Raw genomic sequence first — 17,958 nt, forward strand, 5'->3', positions numbered from 1 at the left:
ACTGGCCAATCAGCGGCCGCCGCGCCTGGCCTCCGACCCTCCTCCTTCGCCCCCGGAAGTTCGGCAGTGGCCGCTCTGCCCCGCCACTTCCGCTCCCTCTCTCTCCCTCCCTCCGCCGTCGCGCGGTGTCGTCATCACTCCGCGCGCGGCGCTGTCCAAGATGGCGGCGTCCATGTCGGCGGCGTCTCCGCTGCGGCTGCTGTGGCGGTGCCGGGGGCGGCTGGACCCGAGGCGGGCTCCGGCGGCGGCGGCCCGGCCCTGGGCGGCGGCGGCGGCGAGGGCGGGCTCCGGGCGGGCCTGGCTCCCCCCGCCGGCGGCTCCGCGGCCTCCTCCCCAGCGCCTGCTCTCCTTCCTGCGAGGCCCCTCGGACGGCGGCCTGGAGGACGGCGGCGAGGGGGGCGAGGCAGGAGGCGGCGGCTCGGGCGCGGAGTCGGGCGGCGGGCCGGTGACGGCGCTGGCGCCCCTCATGGTCCCCGAGAGGGTCCCGCACGTGCCGCTCATCGCCGTGGCCCGGAACCCCGTCTTCCCCCGCTTCATCAAGATCATCGAGGTAGGACCCCAAGGCGCCCCCAGTCCCCCCCCCCAGACCAAGGGGCAGCAAGCTTTGCGGGGGGGGGCGGGGTCTCGGACCGGGGGGGGGCAATGAAGGAATTCCTATGCCCCACTGAAGGAAGGGGTTTCCCAACCTGACCGGGCAGTCAGTCTGAAACGGGCCCCCAAATCCGCATTTTTCCTTCTCCAAGAGAGCATTTCTAAAATGAAATTCCTCATTTCTTTGGACTGACCACGCAAGGGCCTTCTGCCCCCCGGAGAGCAGAATAAACTCTTTCTCTGAATCAACCTCGGTGGCAACGCAGACCCCACCAATTTAGACTGGTAAAGTCCAAGAAGGCTGCACCCCCCCCTTTAATAGATCAGTATATAAATTCAATAAATAATAAAATAACATTGAGAAGCAAAGCTGCTAGGAAACTTGACCTTTATTAAAGGAAAAAAACAGTTACAGTGGGGGGGGGGAGTATTTGATTCCCTACTAAATTTGCCCTCTGACGAAGAAATGACCAGTCCATAATGTTAATGGTAGGTTTATTGTAGCTGGTAGTCTTGTAGCCCAGTCCAGCCTTATGTGGGTCTACAATCTTGTCCCTGACATCCTTGGACAGCTCTTTGGTCCATGGTGGCTATTTTGGAATCTGCCGGATTGCTTGCTTCTGTCGACAGGTGTCTTTTGGTACTATAACGAGCTGGGATTACAGGTAAGATCTCTCCCTTACGGCAGCTGCTTCTAATCTCAGCTCGTTACCTGCAGTGAAGATACCAGGTAGCCTGACACCGGGGCTGGTTGAGAGGGGATCAAATACTTATTTCACGCATTAGAATTCCTGTTGTTATTCTGACTCTCACAGAAACCCAGAAGACAAAAGTCAGAGATGGATGTGCATTCTAATGAGTGAAATAAGTATTTCACTGGTATTTTCTGGTATTTTCACTGTGTAATGAGCTGAGATTAGAAGCACCTGCTGCAAGGGAGAGAGGTCTGGCCTGTAATCCCAGATTTTTGTAATAATGGTGATTATGCCTTACTCAGTTGAATTTTCTGGGTAGCCTGGCCATTCCTGGGAGATGGAAAATACTTAGTTCCTGAATCTCTTGCGCATCTTGGTAGTTTGCTCAGCTTAACAGATACTTGCCAGACTGTCTTTTGAAAGGGAGGTGTAAGTCCCTGCAGTCCAAATGGAAAGACACTTATTATTGTTCCCCTTTCCTTCCTCCTTGCAGAGAAAGAGTTGAGGTCAACTTGGGAGAGTTGCTCTCCTGTAAACGTGGTTTCTATACTTGTGTGTTTGCCTGGTACATTTATGAATGTTTTATTCTACATTTGAGACCTTACCATTCTTATAATGGGGGGGGGGGAAGGATGCAAACAAACTATTATTTTATTATTACAGTTATTATTGTAATTGTTATATTATTGTTGTTGTTGTTGTTATCTTCCTGCTCTGGTGTGGGAGAGGGGAGGAGAGGCCACACACACAATCCCTGGAATTTTAGGATGTGACTCATAAACCGGCCGTCTGCTGAGATTTCACTGCGTTTCATCATCTCCTCCTTTGCCGCTCGTTTCAAGAAAATAGAAGCGCAGCTCCTTTGCTTCGAACTCTCAGCTGTTCTTTCGCTGTGGTTCCAGCTGAAGGGCTTTTTGCCTCCTTCCCAATTCTGCTGTTGTGTGATTTTGGCCTTGGTGTTGTCCAGAACTCGCATTAGACATGCTGCCCTTTGCATTGCTTTTCCCTTGAGAGGCCCAGCGCTTGCCAAGGCCACCTTTTCAAGGATTTGTTTGGTAGATAGACTGGGGGGGAGAGATGGGGGCTGCTCTTGCTTGGGCAGAAGCCGCAGTTCAGCATCTCTGGTTTCCTTGGACTGTGATAGATGTGACATCTCACATTTTAGAAATGCTGGTATGGAAGGGCAGAACTGAGAGAGAGAGAGATGGCTGAATGCTCATCAGGGGCCTTGTACAACCTTCCTGCGGCCATCGTTCATCTGATTTCTACTCAAAATACAAGGAGCAAACCTTAATTCTAGTCAGGGTGTTTATAAAAATGATTTTTTTAAATAAATCAGATTTATTTATTTTTTAAATCGGACTTTTAAAATAAAATGCTTTGGGAGGAAAAGTCTTTCTAAAGATAGTTTTCTGTTTAAGTTACATTATAGTCCAAAGGCTATTAACAGGAAATAAGAATTTGTTTTAAGTTTTTCATGTGTGCTAAAACTCAGTCTAAGGTGGGGTTTAAAAAAAAAAATGTTTAACCACATTGTGACCCATTGCGATGGCTTATAGCTTTTAGCAATAAAGATTTCATTTATTCATTGGGGCTGGCTCCCTAGCAAATGGGCTTTGTTCCAAGAAAAGCTTCAACTTGGAGGTCAGTGCTCCCCTCTTTGCCAGACTCTCTCTTCTAGGCTTGCCTTAACTGACTGACACGCGTCCTTCTGTGGCTTTGGACACTTGAGATCTTTATTTTTTAGGACCCACCTTCCTCCTGTGACTGCAAAATGTTTTAAGCTGTTCTTAGTGTTGCATTTTAATTGATTTAACCCGCTCCCGAACCTTAGGGTGAAGGGTGGGTAATTCATTAATAATAATAAATAATTAAACCTTTTAGGTGAAAAACAAGAAGTTGGTTGAGTTGCTGCGGAGGAAAGTCAGCCTTGCCCAACCGTACGCTGGTGTCTTCCTCAAAAAGGACGACAGGTGAGCCCTGAGCTTTCACCCCAGTCATTCCTGGGGTCCCACGCGAGAAACGCCACCCATATATTGTGCTCCAAAGGCCAAGCGCAGTTTTAAATCTCTCCCCCCGCATTGAATGTCCCGCCTTTCTTCAGTTAAGGGGGTGGGGTCTGCAGCTCAGGCGCGGATCACTTGCTTTGCATGCAGAAGGTCCTGAAACCCTGGAGAGCCACTGTTCCCCCCCACCCCCAATAAAATAAATCTCTCTCTGCCTGCCATTCTGAACACCTGCTGGGATCTCCAGCAACGAGTCGGACGTGGTGGAGAACCTGGACGAGATCTACCAGATGGGAACCTTTGTGCAGATTCACGAGATGCAAGACCTGGGAGACCGTCTGAGGATGATCGTCATGGGGCACCGGAGGTAAACCCCCCCCAGACCCCCCCTTCTGCTTCCTCACTGGCCTCCTCGCCGGCGAAGGGGAGGGTCGTGGAAGGAAGCAGCAAATGAGAAAGATGAAGACTGGATGACGAGCGCTTGCGACTGGGGAGTGATAGCTTTGCTCCATTCTGCCCTCTCTCCTCCTCCTCCTCCTCCTCCTCCTCTTCTTCTTTGGCTGATCGGAAGCCGTGTCTTGGTTTCTGAATGTTTTGGAAGTTGAACAGAGTTCCGGAAAGGATTCTGTTCAACTTCTGAGGTACGACTGTAGAAATTTACAGTCATACCTCGGGTTAAATGTGCTCCATGTTGAGCGTTTTCAAGTTACGCTCCGTGGCGACCCGGAAGTAACGGAGCGCGTTACTTCCGGGTTTCACCACTCGCACATGGGCAGATGCTCAAAATGACGTCATGCGCAGAAGTGGCAAAACGCGACACGTTCAGTCATGTCTTACGTTCTACTCAGGATGCAAACAGTGCTCCGGAACGGATCCCGTTCGCATCCAGAGGTACCACTGTATTTCCTTGAAATCTGCTGGGAGGGTGTTCCACAAGGCGGGCGCCACCACCGAGAAGGCCCTCTGCCTGCTTCCCTGTAACTTGGCTTCTCGCAGTGAGGGAGCCGCCAGAAGACCCTTGGAGCTGGACCTCCGTGTCCGGGCAGAACGATGGGGGTGGAGACGCTCCTTCAGGCATACAGGGCTTTAAAAATCAGCACCAACACTTTGACTTGTGCTCAGACATGTGCCTGGAGACTGTGTGTGTGTGTGTATATATGAGAGAGAGAATGGGGATCCCTTGACTGACCCCATCTCCCCCCTCTGGGCCTGCAGGATCCGGATCAACAAGCAGCTGGAGGTGGACCCCGAAGAGGCGGCTGAGGAGAGCAAGCCGAAGACCCGCCGGAAGCAGAAGCGGTCGAAGAGGGAGGCAGGCGAAGTGGCGGAGGCCGTGGGGGACGTGGTGTTGGAGCCCCTGGAAGCCTCCCCAGGGGAGGTGCTGATGGTGGAAGTGGACAACGTGGCCCACGAGGAATTCCAGGTCACGGAAGAGGTCAAGGTGAGTGAGAGTCGACCACCAGGAGTTGGCAAGGCGGCAAAGGTCACGCTGCCCTTCCTGGGCAGGCGTCTGGTGAGTGGAAACGGAGGTTCGTTCCTCAGGGGTGTCCCTCTCCCTTCCCACCCTCCAACCGCCCCTCTCGCTGTCTTCCTTCGCAGGCCCTGACGGCCGAAATCGTCAAGACCATCCGGGACATCATCGCGCTGAACCCGCTGTACAGGTGGGTTCGGAGAAGGCTTTCGCGACGCCCTCTTTGCCCCCCTGGCCCTGCCTCCCCCCAGCACATGCCCCCCTCCCAGGAAGTGGCCCTTCACACGACCCCCCTTGAGGAGCTGCCTTGGAAAGCCGACCACAAACTGAATAGCAAACTTCTCCCAGTCTTATTCTCCCTTGGGACCATTTTTATATGTTGAACAGTCTGTAAACGTTCAGATTCCTAAAGATATATTATTATTTTTTGCATTTTTCATGCTGGAACCATCTTACTTCTTTCAGAATTGTGTATTTTTTTTACCATTGCCACACACCCTGGGGCAGAGGGTGGGTGAGGGATTTAGGAACGGAGCGAATGAGTGTTGGTTTCGTATATGGAGTTCACAACCTATTGGGAGTTTTGTTAGGCAAACCAAACATCTCTGTCCTTGGGTCCAGTGCACTTCCAATTACCCTCCTCCGCCTTAGCAGGGCAAAATGCAAACTGAATTCGTTCCGGAAGTCCGTTCCAAAACTAAAGTCATATTTGGAGCTTTGCTTTTTTGCGTTTTTATTTGTGTGACTTTTTGAGGGGTTTTTTTTTTTACTATGACTGACTTGCGACTTCATTTCTGTGACTCTGTGGAACCCAGTTCAGCTACTAATGGATTGATTGTATGACTGCGGAAATGGATAAAAGCCCCCCCATCCAAACAATGACCATCGTCAGTCTGTGTCAGAATTTTTTATTTTTTAAAATTTCTATCATCTACAATGCTGCCTTATTTATTTTATAGCACAGCACATTGATTCTTGCTTTTGTTTTATGGATCAGTGGTCTCGTTAGATAGTAAAATTCATGTTCAATTGCTGTCTTAGGGCTTGTTTTTAAAAGTCTGGAATGGATTAATCTATTTTGCATTCCTTTCTATGGGAAAGCACTCCTTGGTTTTGGAACAGACTTCCGGAACGGATTAAGTTTGAGAACCATGGTACCACTGTAAAGTTATTTTAAACATTTTTTCCCAATTCATTATATATCATTTCCCGGAATTCCTTCATCATTTTGCAATTCCACCGCATACGACAAAAGTTTCCCTCATACGAAACATCTCAGTCGAGCCCAGAAGCTGCCCATGTGTGGAAAGAAACCAGTCTTTTTTCTGGGAACGAAGGACTCTTGCGGGAAAGAGGCAGCCTTGCTCTTCTGACTTGCGGTTTTGTCCGTCCTCGCAGGGAGTCCGTGCTTCAGATGATGCAGGCGGGGCAGAGGGTCGTTGACAACCCCATCTACCTGAGCGACATGGGGGCCGCTCTGACGGGGGCCGAGTCCCACGAGCTGCAGGACATCCTGGAAGAGACAAACGTAAGTGGGGAGGCGCAATGTCCCGTCGCCCCTGTGAAAGTCTGTATTCTCTGCGGCGGTGGACTGTTGGGTGAGCGATTTTCAGCATCCCACCCCCCCCCCCGAAAAAGCTGAACAACTCTTGCCACTCCTCCCAACAGAAGCTTAAAAATTCTGGACAGTGCTCTCCCCCCCCCCCAAAAAAGGCCCAACAACTCTAGGCAAGGACAATGGGTGGATCGCTGCCAGTTTTATTGTCCTGAGAGTCGATCGCAGTCTCTAGAGAGCTGGATGTGCCTTCTCTAGATGAACCTGCCGGGTGCTGAGGGCCTTTCGTCGGTAATTTCCAAGGCCACACGATGACCAAGTACAACAATGCAATATCAATATAAACTCTTTATATAATCTATACGGAACATTGAGCAATAAGCAGAATCTCATAAGTCCCTGAAAGTAAGTCTTATCAGTCTCTGAAAGTCTTTGTGGACTGTGCAAGTCTCTGAAAGATGCAGTGGGCCAGATTCTTATCTGGTGAAAACAAGCTGTAAAGCTTTGTTTTATGACGTCCGTCGCTGCCAAAGTGGTCTGCAAACAGACGTAGTGAACAGTGATTCCGGATATACCCACTGTTTTGTGGAATTTTTCTTCAGCACAGCAGAAGGATACAGACACGCTTCATAAACTGCAAATGAATTATTGAAACAATGACCTGCATGTACTATATTGACAATTCAGTATGAAATATGAAATAAAACCAAAAGTGGCGCCTCCAAACTGGCATTACGAATGCGTGAACGGAGGCAATTTGGAGGCTCCTCTTGTGGAACATTTTGTTTCTCATAACCATTCGGACATGAATTTATTATTCACGGTATTGTGGGTGAATCAGAAAGCCATAAGTATTAGACAAGATTATGAAAGACGCTTACGACAGCAGGAATCTCGGTTTATCTTTATGTTCAAAACCGTTCACCAGGAGGACTTAATTCTGAATTGGATCTCATTAGTTTTATTTGATTCTTTACATTCTGGCTGTTAAATTGTGCTGTATCTTTAAGCTCAATCTCCTGGTGAGGAGCCCCACCTGGGGTCGGCTTTTCAGGTTTCTGGCAACATGCAGTCAGTAGCAGTGGTTACAGAACTTTATGACCACTGCTCCATAGATATTGTTGTTATACAATTCCATGCACCGTCTAGATGGGGTATGTACTTTTGGTTTTATTTATATTGATATTATAGATTATATAAAGAGTTTATATTGATATTGCATTGTTGTACTTGGTCATCGTGTTGCCTTGGAAATTACTGATAATTGTTTGCAACACAGGGGTTTAGTTGTTTGGTTACTTATTGTCGCACCTTTCCTCGGCGGCAGCCACATTGGGGGATTTTTTTTTGGAGGGGGGTGTTGCTAAAAATCGCTTCGGTACTCCCCCCCCCTTAATATTTTTCCAGGCGGGAAATATTTCAAGGCAGGTCTTTGGAAACTTAGGTGCAGGCGATGGTGGACACTTGGGCTCCTGTTTTAATTCCTGGCTCCAGATGCGCAGCACTATCGTTTTGCAAAGATAATTAATTTCATATAAAGCAGAGAACTGCTATAACAAGGATCCGGATGGGCTTGTGATTCATTCAAACTATTGTTTTTTTAACTAGTAACGATTTCATTTTATGATGATGTGTTTAATATGTCGGGTGTCTCCTTGAACCTTGGGAGAAAGGCGGGCTAGAAATATACGGATCAAGAATTCTTGGACGTGACTCGCCCTCCCCTGAACCCCAAGGCCCCGAAAAGACACACATGGGGATTTCTTTCCTTTCCTCCTAGATTCCCAAGCGCCTCTACAAAGCCCTCTCTCTGCTGAAGAAAGAGTATGAACTCAGCAAACTCCAGCAACGTCTTGGGCGGGAGGTGAGCAGAAGGTCTCCTGGGAGGTATTTGGGGGCAGAACGAGGCGATGATGATGTTGATTATAATATAATATTATAATAATAATAATTTATTATTTCTACCCTGCCCATCTGGCTGGGTTTCCCCAGCCACTCTGGGCGGCTTCCAACAAAAGATTAAAAATACATTAAAACATCAGTCATTAAAAATGTCCCTAAACAGGGAACATTTTCCAGATGTCTTCTAAAAGTCAGATAGTTGTTTCCCTCCTTGACATCTGACGGGAGGGCATTCCACAGGGCGGGAGCCCCCACCGAGAAGGCCCTCTGCCTGGTTCTCTGCAACCTCACTTCTCGCAGGGAGGGAACCGTCAGAAGGCTCTCAGGAAATGGACCCCGGTGTCCGGGGTGGAGACGCTCCTTCAGGGATACTGGGCCGTTTAGGGCTTTCAGGGTCAGTACCAACACTTTGAATTGCGCTCAGAAACGTCCTGGGAGCCAATGTAGGTCTTTCAGGGACCGGTGTTATGTGGTCTCCACTCCCAGTCCCCAGTCCGGCTGCCACATTCTGAATTAGTTGCAGTTTCCGGGTCACCTTCAAAGGGAGCCCCACGGAGAGCGCATGGCAGTAGTCCAAGCGGGAGATAACCAGAGCATGCGCCACTCTGGCGAGACAGTCCATGGGCAGGGAGGGTCTCATCCTGCGTACCAGATGGAGCTGGGAGTCAGCTGCCCTGGACACAGAACTGACCTGCGCCTCCATGGACAGCTGGGAGTCCAAAATGACCCCCAGGCTGCGCACCTGGTCCTTCGGGGACCCAGTTGCCCCATTCAGGACAGGGCGGCCTCCTCCCACCAACGCCCCTCCGCCGTCTCCCCTGTCTCCCCTCCGTCAGGTGGAGGAGAAGATCAAGCAGACGCACCGCAAGTACCTCTTGCACGAGCAGCTGAAGATCATCAAGAAGGAGCTGGGCCTGGAGAAGGAGGACAAGGACGCCATCGAGGAGAAGTTCCGGGAGCGGCTGAAGGACCTTGTGGTCCCCCAGCACGTCATGGAGGTCATCGACGAGGAGCTGAACAAGCTGGGGCTGCTGGACAACCACTCGTCCGAGTTCAACGTCACGCGGAACTACCTGGACTGGCTGACCTCCATCCCCTGGGGAAAGTGCAGCGAGGAGAACCTGGAGCTGTCCAGGGCCCAGGCCGTCCTGGAAGAGGACCACTACGGCATGGAGGACGTCAAGAAGAGGGTTCTGGTAAGGGCACACGCTGCGCCTCCGAGGCCGGGCGGAAACGCAGGCCGTGTTTCCCCCAAGCGCTGAACCACGGTTAGCTATGAACCACGGTTTGCTCCCTTGCTTCTTTTTTAAGAGCAACGGACAGAAGATAGGCACCGTATTTTTCGCTCTGTAAGACTCACCAGACCACAAGACACACCTAGTTTTTGGAGGAGGAAAACAAGAAAAAAAATATTCTGAATCTCAGAAGCCAGAACAGCAAGAGGGATCGCTGCGCAGCGAAAGCAGTAATCCCTCTTGCTGTTCTGGCTTCTGGGATAGCTGCGCAGCCTGCATTCGCTCCATAAGACGCACACACATTTCCCCTTACTTTTGAGGGGGGGGGGGAAAGGGAGTCTTATAGAGCAAAAAATAGGGTATTTTCTTTTATTCTTATTTATTGAATTTATATATTGCCCTCTAAACCACGGTTAGGTATGAACCATGGTTTGCTCCCTTTCTTCTTTTTTAAGAGCAACGGACAGAAGGCATGTACAAACTCGCAGCTCGTGAACAAATGGGGTATTAGCGTATTATTCTTATTATTAATTGAATTTATATGCCACCCTATACCCAGAGGTCTCAGGGCAGTTCACAGAACAAGCAGAAAGTAGACAAACTTTAAGTGATATTTGGCTTTCGTTTTTAAAAACACTTGTTTTAGCTTAAATACAGGGCAACTACAGTAGCAATCTCGCAATAAGTTCTGGGTTTTTTAAATTGTATTGTATATGGGTGCTGTCCACCCCCCCCCTTTTCCACATCTTATTTTACCCTGTGCAGTTACAATTATATACACACACACATACATACATATATACATATTTATGTTTTTATTTTCCGTTAAAGCATATTAATAATTGAAAACTAGTATGTAACAACAACAGGAAATAAACTTGTTTTCTTTGCTGTCTTTCTGACCCATCTCTGTCCCCTCGGCTGCCCAGGAATTCATTGCGGTCAGCCAGCTGCGAGGCTCCACTCAGGGCAAGATCCTCTGCTTCTTTGGCCCCCCCGGCGTGGGCAAGACCAGCATCGCCCGCTCCATCGCCCGGGCCTTGAACCGCGAGTATTTCCGATTCAGCGTCGGAGGGATGACGGACGTGGCCGAGATCAAGGGGCACAGGTGGGGGGCCGTCGGCCGCAGACAGTTTAGTTGGGGGGTGGACTAGATGATGCCCTGGGGCTCCCTGGTTCCAACTCTGCGGTCCTGTGCTTCTCACGCAGGCGGACGTACGTGGGGGCCATGCCCGGAAAGATCATCCAGTGCCTGAAGAAGACCAAGACGGAGAACCCCCTCATTCTGATCGATGAGGTAATGGGGTCTTGCTCATTGATTGACTGATTGATTTGTCGGGAGGTTTTTAATGAATGATTGTTTTCGTGTAATTTTGATTGTTGGTTGGAAGCTGCCCAGAGTGGCTGAGGAAACCCAGACAGATGGGCGGGGTATAAATAATAAATTATTGTTATTATTCGTATGCCACCCCCATCGTTCAGCCCGGACACTGGGGTCCCTCTCCCGAGGGCCTCCTGGTAGTTCCCTCCCTGCGAGAAGCGAGTTACAGGGAACCAGGCAGAGGGCCTTCTCAGTGGTGGCGCCTGCCTTGTGGAACACCCTCCCATCAGATGTCAAGGAAATAACTCTTTGACTTTTAGAAGATATCTGAAGGCAGCCCTGTTTAGGGAAGTTTTTAATGTTTGAAGTTTTATTCTGCTTTTAATATTCTATTGGGAGCCACCAATAAAATGGGGAATAGATGGGGAAACCCATCCAGACGGGCAGGGTATAAATTAGAAATTATCATTATTCTCTCCCCCCGGCTCTTACTAATTGATTCATCGACTGATTGATTGATTTGTATTCCGCCCTACATCTGATGGCAGCTCACAACATAACATAACCCAAGTTACGTAATGGAAACAGGAACAGCACCCCCCCCCCAGAAAACTATAACCCCCCCTCCCCATCAACGCATTTAAATGGGTATATATAGGACGCTAGTCAGCTCAAGGCCTGGTTGAAGAGGAAGAGTTTTGCCTAGTGTAATGAAGGGGCCAGGCGAGCCTCCCTGGGGAGAGCGTTCCACAAATGTGGAGCCGCCACAGAAAAGGCCCCACTCTCGTGTCAGCGCCCTTGAGGGGCCTGCTCCTCCCTGGCGCTGACGCGGCTCCTGTGCCGCAGGTGGACAAGATTGGCAGGGGCTACCAAGGGGACCCTTCCTCCGCCCTCCTCGAGCTGCTGGACCCAGAGCAGAACGCCAACTTCCTGGACCACTACCTGGACGTCCCGGTCGACCTCTCCAAGGTGCGTTCCCTCTCTCTCTCTCTCTCTCTCTCTCTCTCTCTCTCTCTGCTGGGCTCCCTGGACCTTTGGCGGTGGGGGGGGGGTGTTTGGCTGGGCCCCCCAGCAGGACCAGTGGTTAGCGGGGAGGGAGCCCGGGATTGAGAAACTCCTTGGGGGTTACTGATTCGCCATCTGTGGCGAGGGGAGTTGGGATGGGCATATTTCTATATACTGCTTTTCATCTTTTAAAAACGTTTTACCCAATTTCCAGAAATTTCCAAATTCCCAATTACCCAATTTCCAGAAATTCCACTACAGAATTTTTTTTAAAAATCCTTTAAATTAGCAATTTCCCACCTCTTTCCCTGTGACATTTTTCTTAACCCTCCCCGCATTTGTCGCAGCTCGTCCTCCCTCTTCTTACGTCAAAATCGTAACACTACCGTCTCTAAATTTTCCTGTTCCAGTCCTGCTCACAGATGCTTCATGTTGTAGTATTTCTTCAAATAATCTGAATAATTTCATATTTTAACTATATATTTTTTGGGGGAATTTCTGTCCCTGTAATCCCTAGCAGAAAAGGTGGGTTTTTTTGGTGGGCCAAACACCCTTCCTTTTTACACAACTCCTATCTCTGCCCCTTTTCCTGCACATGAATCGCAAAGCGGCCAGGACTGAGCGCCGCTTCTCTGCGCCCGCAAGGCCAGAGTGGCTCTGGTCTGGCTTTGTGGGTCTGCCCAGGCCCAACCGCGCTCTCCGCCTCGTGTGCCCCCCCCCCCAGGTGCTCTTCATTTGCACGGCCAACGTGACGGAGACGATCCCGGAGCCCCTGCGGGACAGGATGGAGATGATCAACATCTCGGGCTACGTGGCACAGGAGAAGCTGGCCATCGCGGAGGTGAGCCTTGGGCCTGGCAGCCCCTAGCGCCCCCCTGGGGCTCGGCTTGCGCCTCTCAAACCCCCAAAGCCCTGGCCAAGCGGGATTCGAACCCTGGTCTCGCAGGGCCTCGTCTTAACTTGAAATTTGCTTGAAATGAATGAGCCCAGCTCTTGCGGAAAGGCAGTTTCGTCTGCGATGGGTTTAGGGAGACGAGGAGGGAAATTCTCTTTTTAGCGGGCACCGGGCTTAAGTCTGCCTCTGGGTTTAGCTTTTTGCAAGACCCACAAAAGAGGGCGGGAGGTGAGCTGCTCCTAAGAATGGTAGAATTGGAAGGGACTCCCAGAGCCCATTTAGTCCACCCCCTACAATGCAGGGATCTCAACTCAGGGGTGGGGTGGGAACAGCCCCAGAGTGGGCATTCAACACAACTCACTCTGGGATGGAGGGAAAATGAGGTTTCAATGAGGACCAGATCCCCCAGGCGCTGTTTATATGATCGGGCGTTCCTTTATGACATCTACCACATTTTCCCATGTATAAGCCAAGTTATTTTTCTGATAAATCAGTGTCAAAAATTTGTAGCTGTCTTATACATGGGTAGTGCAGAGGGGGGGACGGGATTCTGTGAGTGGGAGATTGGCAGCGGCAAGTGAGCATTGGCTTATGTTGGGCAGTTGGGTGAACAATTTTCTGCCTCCCCCCCCCAAAAAAAGCTCCAAAACTGTGGGCAGTCGCCCTCAAAATTTTCTAAATTTCAAGTCCCACAAAATAGGGGGCGTCCTATACACAGGGGCGTGTTATACACGAAAAATACAGTGTGTTATATAGGGTTTTGTGTCTTTTGTGGGGAGCCTGACCCCATCTCTCTTTCCCTCCCCCAGAGATACCTCGTCCCCCAGGCCAGGGTCCTGTGCGGTCTGGATGAGGCCAAGACCAGCATCACACCGGACGTCCTGACCGTCCTCATTAAGCAGTACTGCCGGGAGAGCGGAGTGAGGAACCTGCAGAAGCAAGTGGAGAAGGTGAGAAAGGAACCCCCCTTTGGCTGGTGGGGAAGGGGGGAGAACTGAGGCATTGTGTCGCCCCCCAAAACAAGGGCTCCAACCCCCATCCCATTTGCTCGCTCAGGTGCTGCGGAAATCGGCCTACAAGATTGTCAGCGGGGAGGCGGAGAAGGTGGAGGTGACGCCGGAAAATCTCCAGAATTTTGTCGGAAGGCCCATCTTCACGGTGGACCGGATGTACGACGTCACCCCCCCTGGGGTGGTGATGGGGCTGGCCTGGACCGCCATGGGTGAGACTCGGAAACGCCTTTTCTCTCTCTCTCTCTCTCTTTGGATAATAATTTTATTAGTTTTCAATTACAATAATCCAATTCTAGCCTCATTGTATCAATGTCAAAATGACAATACAATTCCCGATACAGTGGTACCTTGGTTCTCAAATGCCGAAAACCAGGAAGTCCGTTCCAAAACCCAAGGAGCGCTTTCCCATGGAAAGCAATGCAAAACAAGACTTTTGAGAACAACCCCTAAGACAGCAATTGAACATGGATTTAGAAGAAGAAGAAGAAGAAGAAGAGTTTGGATTTGATATCCCGCCTTTCACTCCCCTTCAGGAGTCTCAAAGCGGCTAACAATCTCCTTTCCCTTCCTCCCCCACAACAAACACTCTGTGAGGTGAGTGGGGCTGAGAGACTTCAAAGAAGTGTGACTGGCCCAAGGTCACCCAGCAGCTGCATGTGGAGGAGCGGAGACGCGAACCCGGTTACCCAGATTACGTGACTACCGCTCTTAACCACTACACCACACTGACTCTCATTAGCTATCTAATGAGACTACTGAGCCATAAAATGGAAGCCAGAATTAATGTACTGTACTATAAAATAAATAAGACAGTATTGTAGATGATAAAATGAAGATTAAACTTTTTTCTTAGCTGCACTGATGACAGTCTTTGTTTGGATGGGGGGCTTTTATCCATTTCCCCAGTTGCACAATCAATCGATCAGTAGCTGAACTGGGTTCCACACAGTCGCAAAAACAAATTAACTGGAAATGCCTCAAAAACAAAAAGGCAAAATAAAGAGCAAAAACCAAAGTGCCAAACTCATGGGTAGGGAAACTAAGGCCCAGGGGCTGGATGCGGCCCAGTCGCCTTCTCAATCCGGCCCCCGGACGGTCCAGGAATCAGCGTGTTTTTACATGAGTAGAATGTGTGTTTTTATTAAAAACGCATCTCTGGGTTATTTGTGGGGCATAGGAATTCGTTCATACTTCCCCCCAAAATATAGTCCGGCCCCCCACAAGGTCTGAGGGACAGTGGACTGGCCCCCTGTTGAAAAAGTCTGCTGCCCCCTGGCCAAACTTAATCCATTCCGAAAATCTGTTTGACTTCCGAAATGTTCAGAAACCGAGGCGCGGCTTCTGATTGGTGCAGGCGCCCCAGAAATAATAGTCGACAGCCGGAAAACGGAACTCTTACTTCCGGATTTTCGTGTTTGAGAACCAAGGTCCCACTGTATTCATAAAAGAGGTGGTGTTATATCTGGGGCGCTCGAGGTTTCGAGGTGCGACTGGCCCTTGGTTGGGTCCCCAGCTCTTACTTCTGGGTTTTTGGTGTTTGGGAGCCAAGGTTCCACTGAATGTCTCGCCCCCTTTTCCCCTCCCAGGCGGCTCCACCTTGTTTGTTGAGACCTCCCTCCGCCGCCCCAAGGACCGAGAGAGCAAGGAGGGCTCCCTGGAGGTCACCGGGCAGCTGGGCGACGTCATGAAGGAGAGCGCCAAGATCGCCTACACCTTCGCCCGGGCCTTCCTGATGGAGAGGGATCCTGGCAACGACTTCCTGGTGACGTCTCACCTCCACCTGCACGTCCCGGAGGTAGGAACGAGGCAGGATGGGGTGCTGTTCAGGGTTCCCTCTTCCTCCTTCTCCCATCGCAAACAAACAGTCATTAAGCTTTCTAGTCCTCACAAAGCACTTTTTGCTGGTGGCACAGAGGTTGCTGTTTTTTGCTCTCTCAAGCTTTTGAGTCAGGAAATTACTAAAATTAATTTATACCCTACCCATCTGCCTGGGTTTCCCCAGCCACTCTGGGCGGCTTCCAACAAGAGATTTAAAATACAATAAAACATCAGTCATTAATCTGCCTTCGGATGTCTTCTAAAAGTCAGTTGTTTATTTCCTTGACATCTGATGGGAGAGGGTGCCACCACCAAGAAGGCCCTCTGCCTGGTTCCCTGTAGGGAGGGAACTGCCAGAAGACCCTCAGAGCTGGACCTCAGTGTCCGGGCTGAACGATGGGGGTGGAGACACTCCTTCAGGTCTACTGGGCCATTTAGGGCTTTCAAGGTCAGCACCAACACTCTGAATTGTGCTCGGAAACGTCCTGGGAGCCAATGTAGGTCTTTCAGGACATGTGTTATATGGTCTCCACTCCCAGTCCCCAGTCTAGCTGCCACATTTTGGATTAATTGCAGTTTCGGGGTCACCTTCCAAGGGAGCCCCACGTAGAGCGCATGGCAGTAGTCCAAGCGGGAGAAAACCAGAGCATGTGCCACTCTGAGTTTGAAGGCGGCAAGATTCCCCCACCCTCTCTGTTGTTATTATTACTGGGTGGGAGTTCCTGGTCTCTGATCTGCGCAGACTAAGCCTTGCCCCTCTCCCTCTCTGTGCGCAGGGAGCCACCCCAAAGGACGGGCCCAGCGCCGGCTGCACGATCGTGACGGCCTTGCTGTCCCTGGCGATGGGGCAGCCCGCGAGGCAGAACGTGGCCATGACCGGGGAGGTGTCTCTGACAGGCAAGATCCTTCCCGTTGGAGGAATCAAGGAGAAGACCATTGCGGTAAGTCGGGGAGCAGAACTGCAGCAGGTCTTCCAGGCAGGGATTGGGGATTGATCCTGCTCACCAACTCTGCCAACCGTTCTCCATTCTGTGTACCTGTAGCATTTGTCTATTAGGCTACCATTTCTTATCCCCAAGAATGGTAGCGTTGGGAAGGGACCCCGAGGGTCATCCAGGCCAACCCCCTGCAAGGCAGGAATCTTTTTGCCCAGCACGGGGCTCGAACCCACAGCCCCAAGATTAAGAGTCTCAAGCTCCATACCGAATGAGCTATCCCGGGACAGGAGCCAACAAGACCTCCGATGCCCTTTTAAACTGTGTTTTTTTCGGGGGGGTTGCTATTGGGTTGTTTTTTTATTGGGTATTTTGTGGTTTTATATCTTGATTTTATTCTGTGAACTGCCCTGCCCCATTTTTCAGATTAAAATGTGTGTTTTAACCTGGTTTTTAGCTTGTTGTCCATTTTGGTTACTTTTCAGTGTGTTTAAAATACAGTGGTACCTTGGTTTACGAACTTAATCTGTTCTGGAATTCCATTCTTCAACCAAGGCGTGCTTTCCCATAGCAGTGGGGGGCTCAATTTACACTCAGCAGGAAGCGGAACATATTCTGCTTCCAAGCCCAAAGTTCACAAGGCAGCCTTCTTAATCCAAGTTGTTCATAAACGAAGCTGTTCTTAAACCAAGGTACCACTGCAGTTAACTTTCCTTGATTTTATTCTTTTGCAAACTGCTCTGAGTTTTTGGCTCATTGCTATTGCCTCCAACCAAGCAGTGTAAATGTTTTTTTGCTCATTTCCCATTAACCGTGCCTTTCTCCCCGCCCTCCTAGGCCAAGCGAGCCGGGGTCTCCTGCATGATCCTGCCTCTGGAGAACAAGAAGGACTACTGCGACCTGGCGGACTTCATCACGGAAGGACTGGAAGTGCATTTTGTCGAGCACTACAAGGAGATCTTTGACATTGTTTTCCCAAAGCACGATGCCCAGGGAGGAGACGACTGAGCGCCTGGGATCTCGCTGCCTTTGTTCCTCCTCACGCCGCCGCGTCTGAGCTCCGGCCCCGGGTCCAGGTCAAAGAGAGTGGGCCACCCTCCAATTATGCCTCCGTTGCCACGAGATGGGCTGCACACCAAATGATGTGAATTATGAACCAATTAAAAAGCCTTTGAGTGAAATTTCCAACGCAAAGGGAAGTCCTGTGGAATGTGTTGGAACGGCAAAGGGCGGCAGACGCAAGTGGGGAAGAGTTGCGCATCGCACGAAGACAGACGCTAGAGAGAAGCTTGCAGGGTAAGGCTGTGCGGCGGAACCTCAGTTTTCAAACATGTTCTGGAAGACTGTCTGGCAACCCAAAATTGGCATCAACAGAGACCGACTTCCCAAAATGATTTGAAAACGGAACCAACTTGTTCAGCTTCCAAAGCGTTTGACAACAGAGGTTCCACCTTTCCCCCCCTCAGGTTACCATATTTTTCGCTCCGTGAGACACACTTTTTCCCTCCTAAAAAGC

General features: G+C 50.2%; 1 protein-coding gene across 1 annotated transcript; it reads left to right on the forward strand.

The window, feature by feature from the left end:
* The first annotated feature begins 165 nt into the window (after positions 1–165).
* LONP1 (lon peptidase 1, mitochondrial) lies at positions 166–17,636 on the forward strand. Its single transcript, XM_081177658.1, has 17 exons — positions 166–550; positions 3,171–3,259; positions 3,540–3,659; positions 4,508–4,733; positions 4,892–4,953; positions 6,162–6,291; positions 8,099–8,182; positions 9,057–9,416; positions 10,385–10,563; positions 10,665–10,752; positions 11,623–11,745; positions 12,506–12,622; positions 13,486–13,626; positions 13,733–13,898; positions 15,276–15,484; positions 16,284–16,448; positions 17,280–17,636. The coding sequence occupies exons 1-17, from the start codon at positions 173–175 to the stop codon at positions 17,448–17,450; spliced, it is 2,808 nt and encodes a 935-aa protein (XP_081033784.1). The 5' UTR covers positions 166–172; the 3' UTR covers positions 17,451–17,636.
* The last annotated feature ends 322 nt before the right edge of the window (positions 17,637–17,958 follow it).

The sequence above is a fragment of the Podarcis bocagei genome, assembly GCF_964188305.1.
Source record: "Podarcis bocagei genome assembly, chromosome: 18".
Taxonomy (NCBI): Eukaryota; Metazoa; Chordata; class Lepidosauria; order Squamata; family Lacertidae; genus Podarcis; species Podarcis bocagei.

What these genes read in the sequence shown, in the direction of transcription:
- LONP1 (XM_081177658.1), top strand. Translation starts at nt 173, where the DNA reads ATGTCGGCGGCGTCTCCGCTGCGGCTGCTGTGGCGGTGCCGGGGGCGG. An exon ending in GCCGAGATCAAGGGGCACAG is followed by an intron (nt 10,564 to 10,664) that starts GTGGGGGGCCGT and finishes CTTCTCACGCAG; the next exon opens with GCGGACGTACGTGGGGGCCA. An exon ending in TCCCGGTCGACCTCTCCAAG is followed by an intron (nt 11,746 to 12,505) that starts GTGCGTTCCCTC and finishes CCCCCCCCCCAG; the next exon opens with GTGCTCTTCATTTGCACGGC.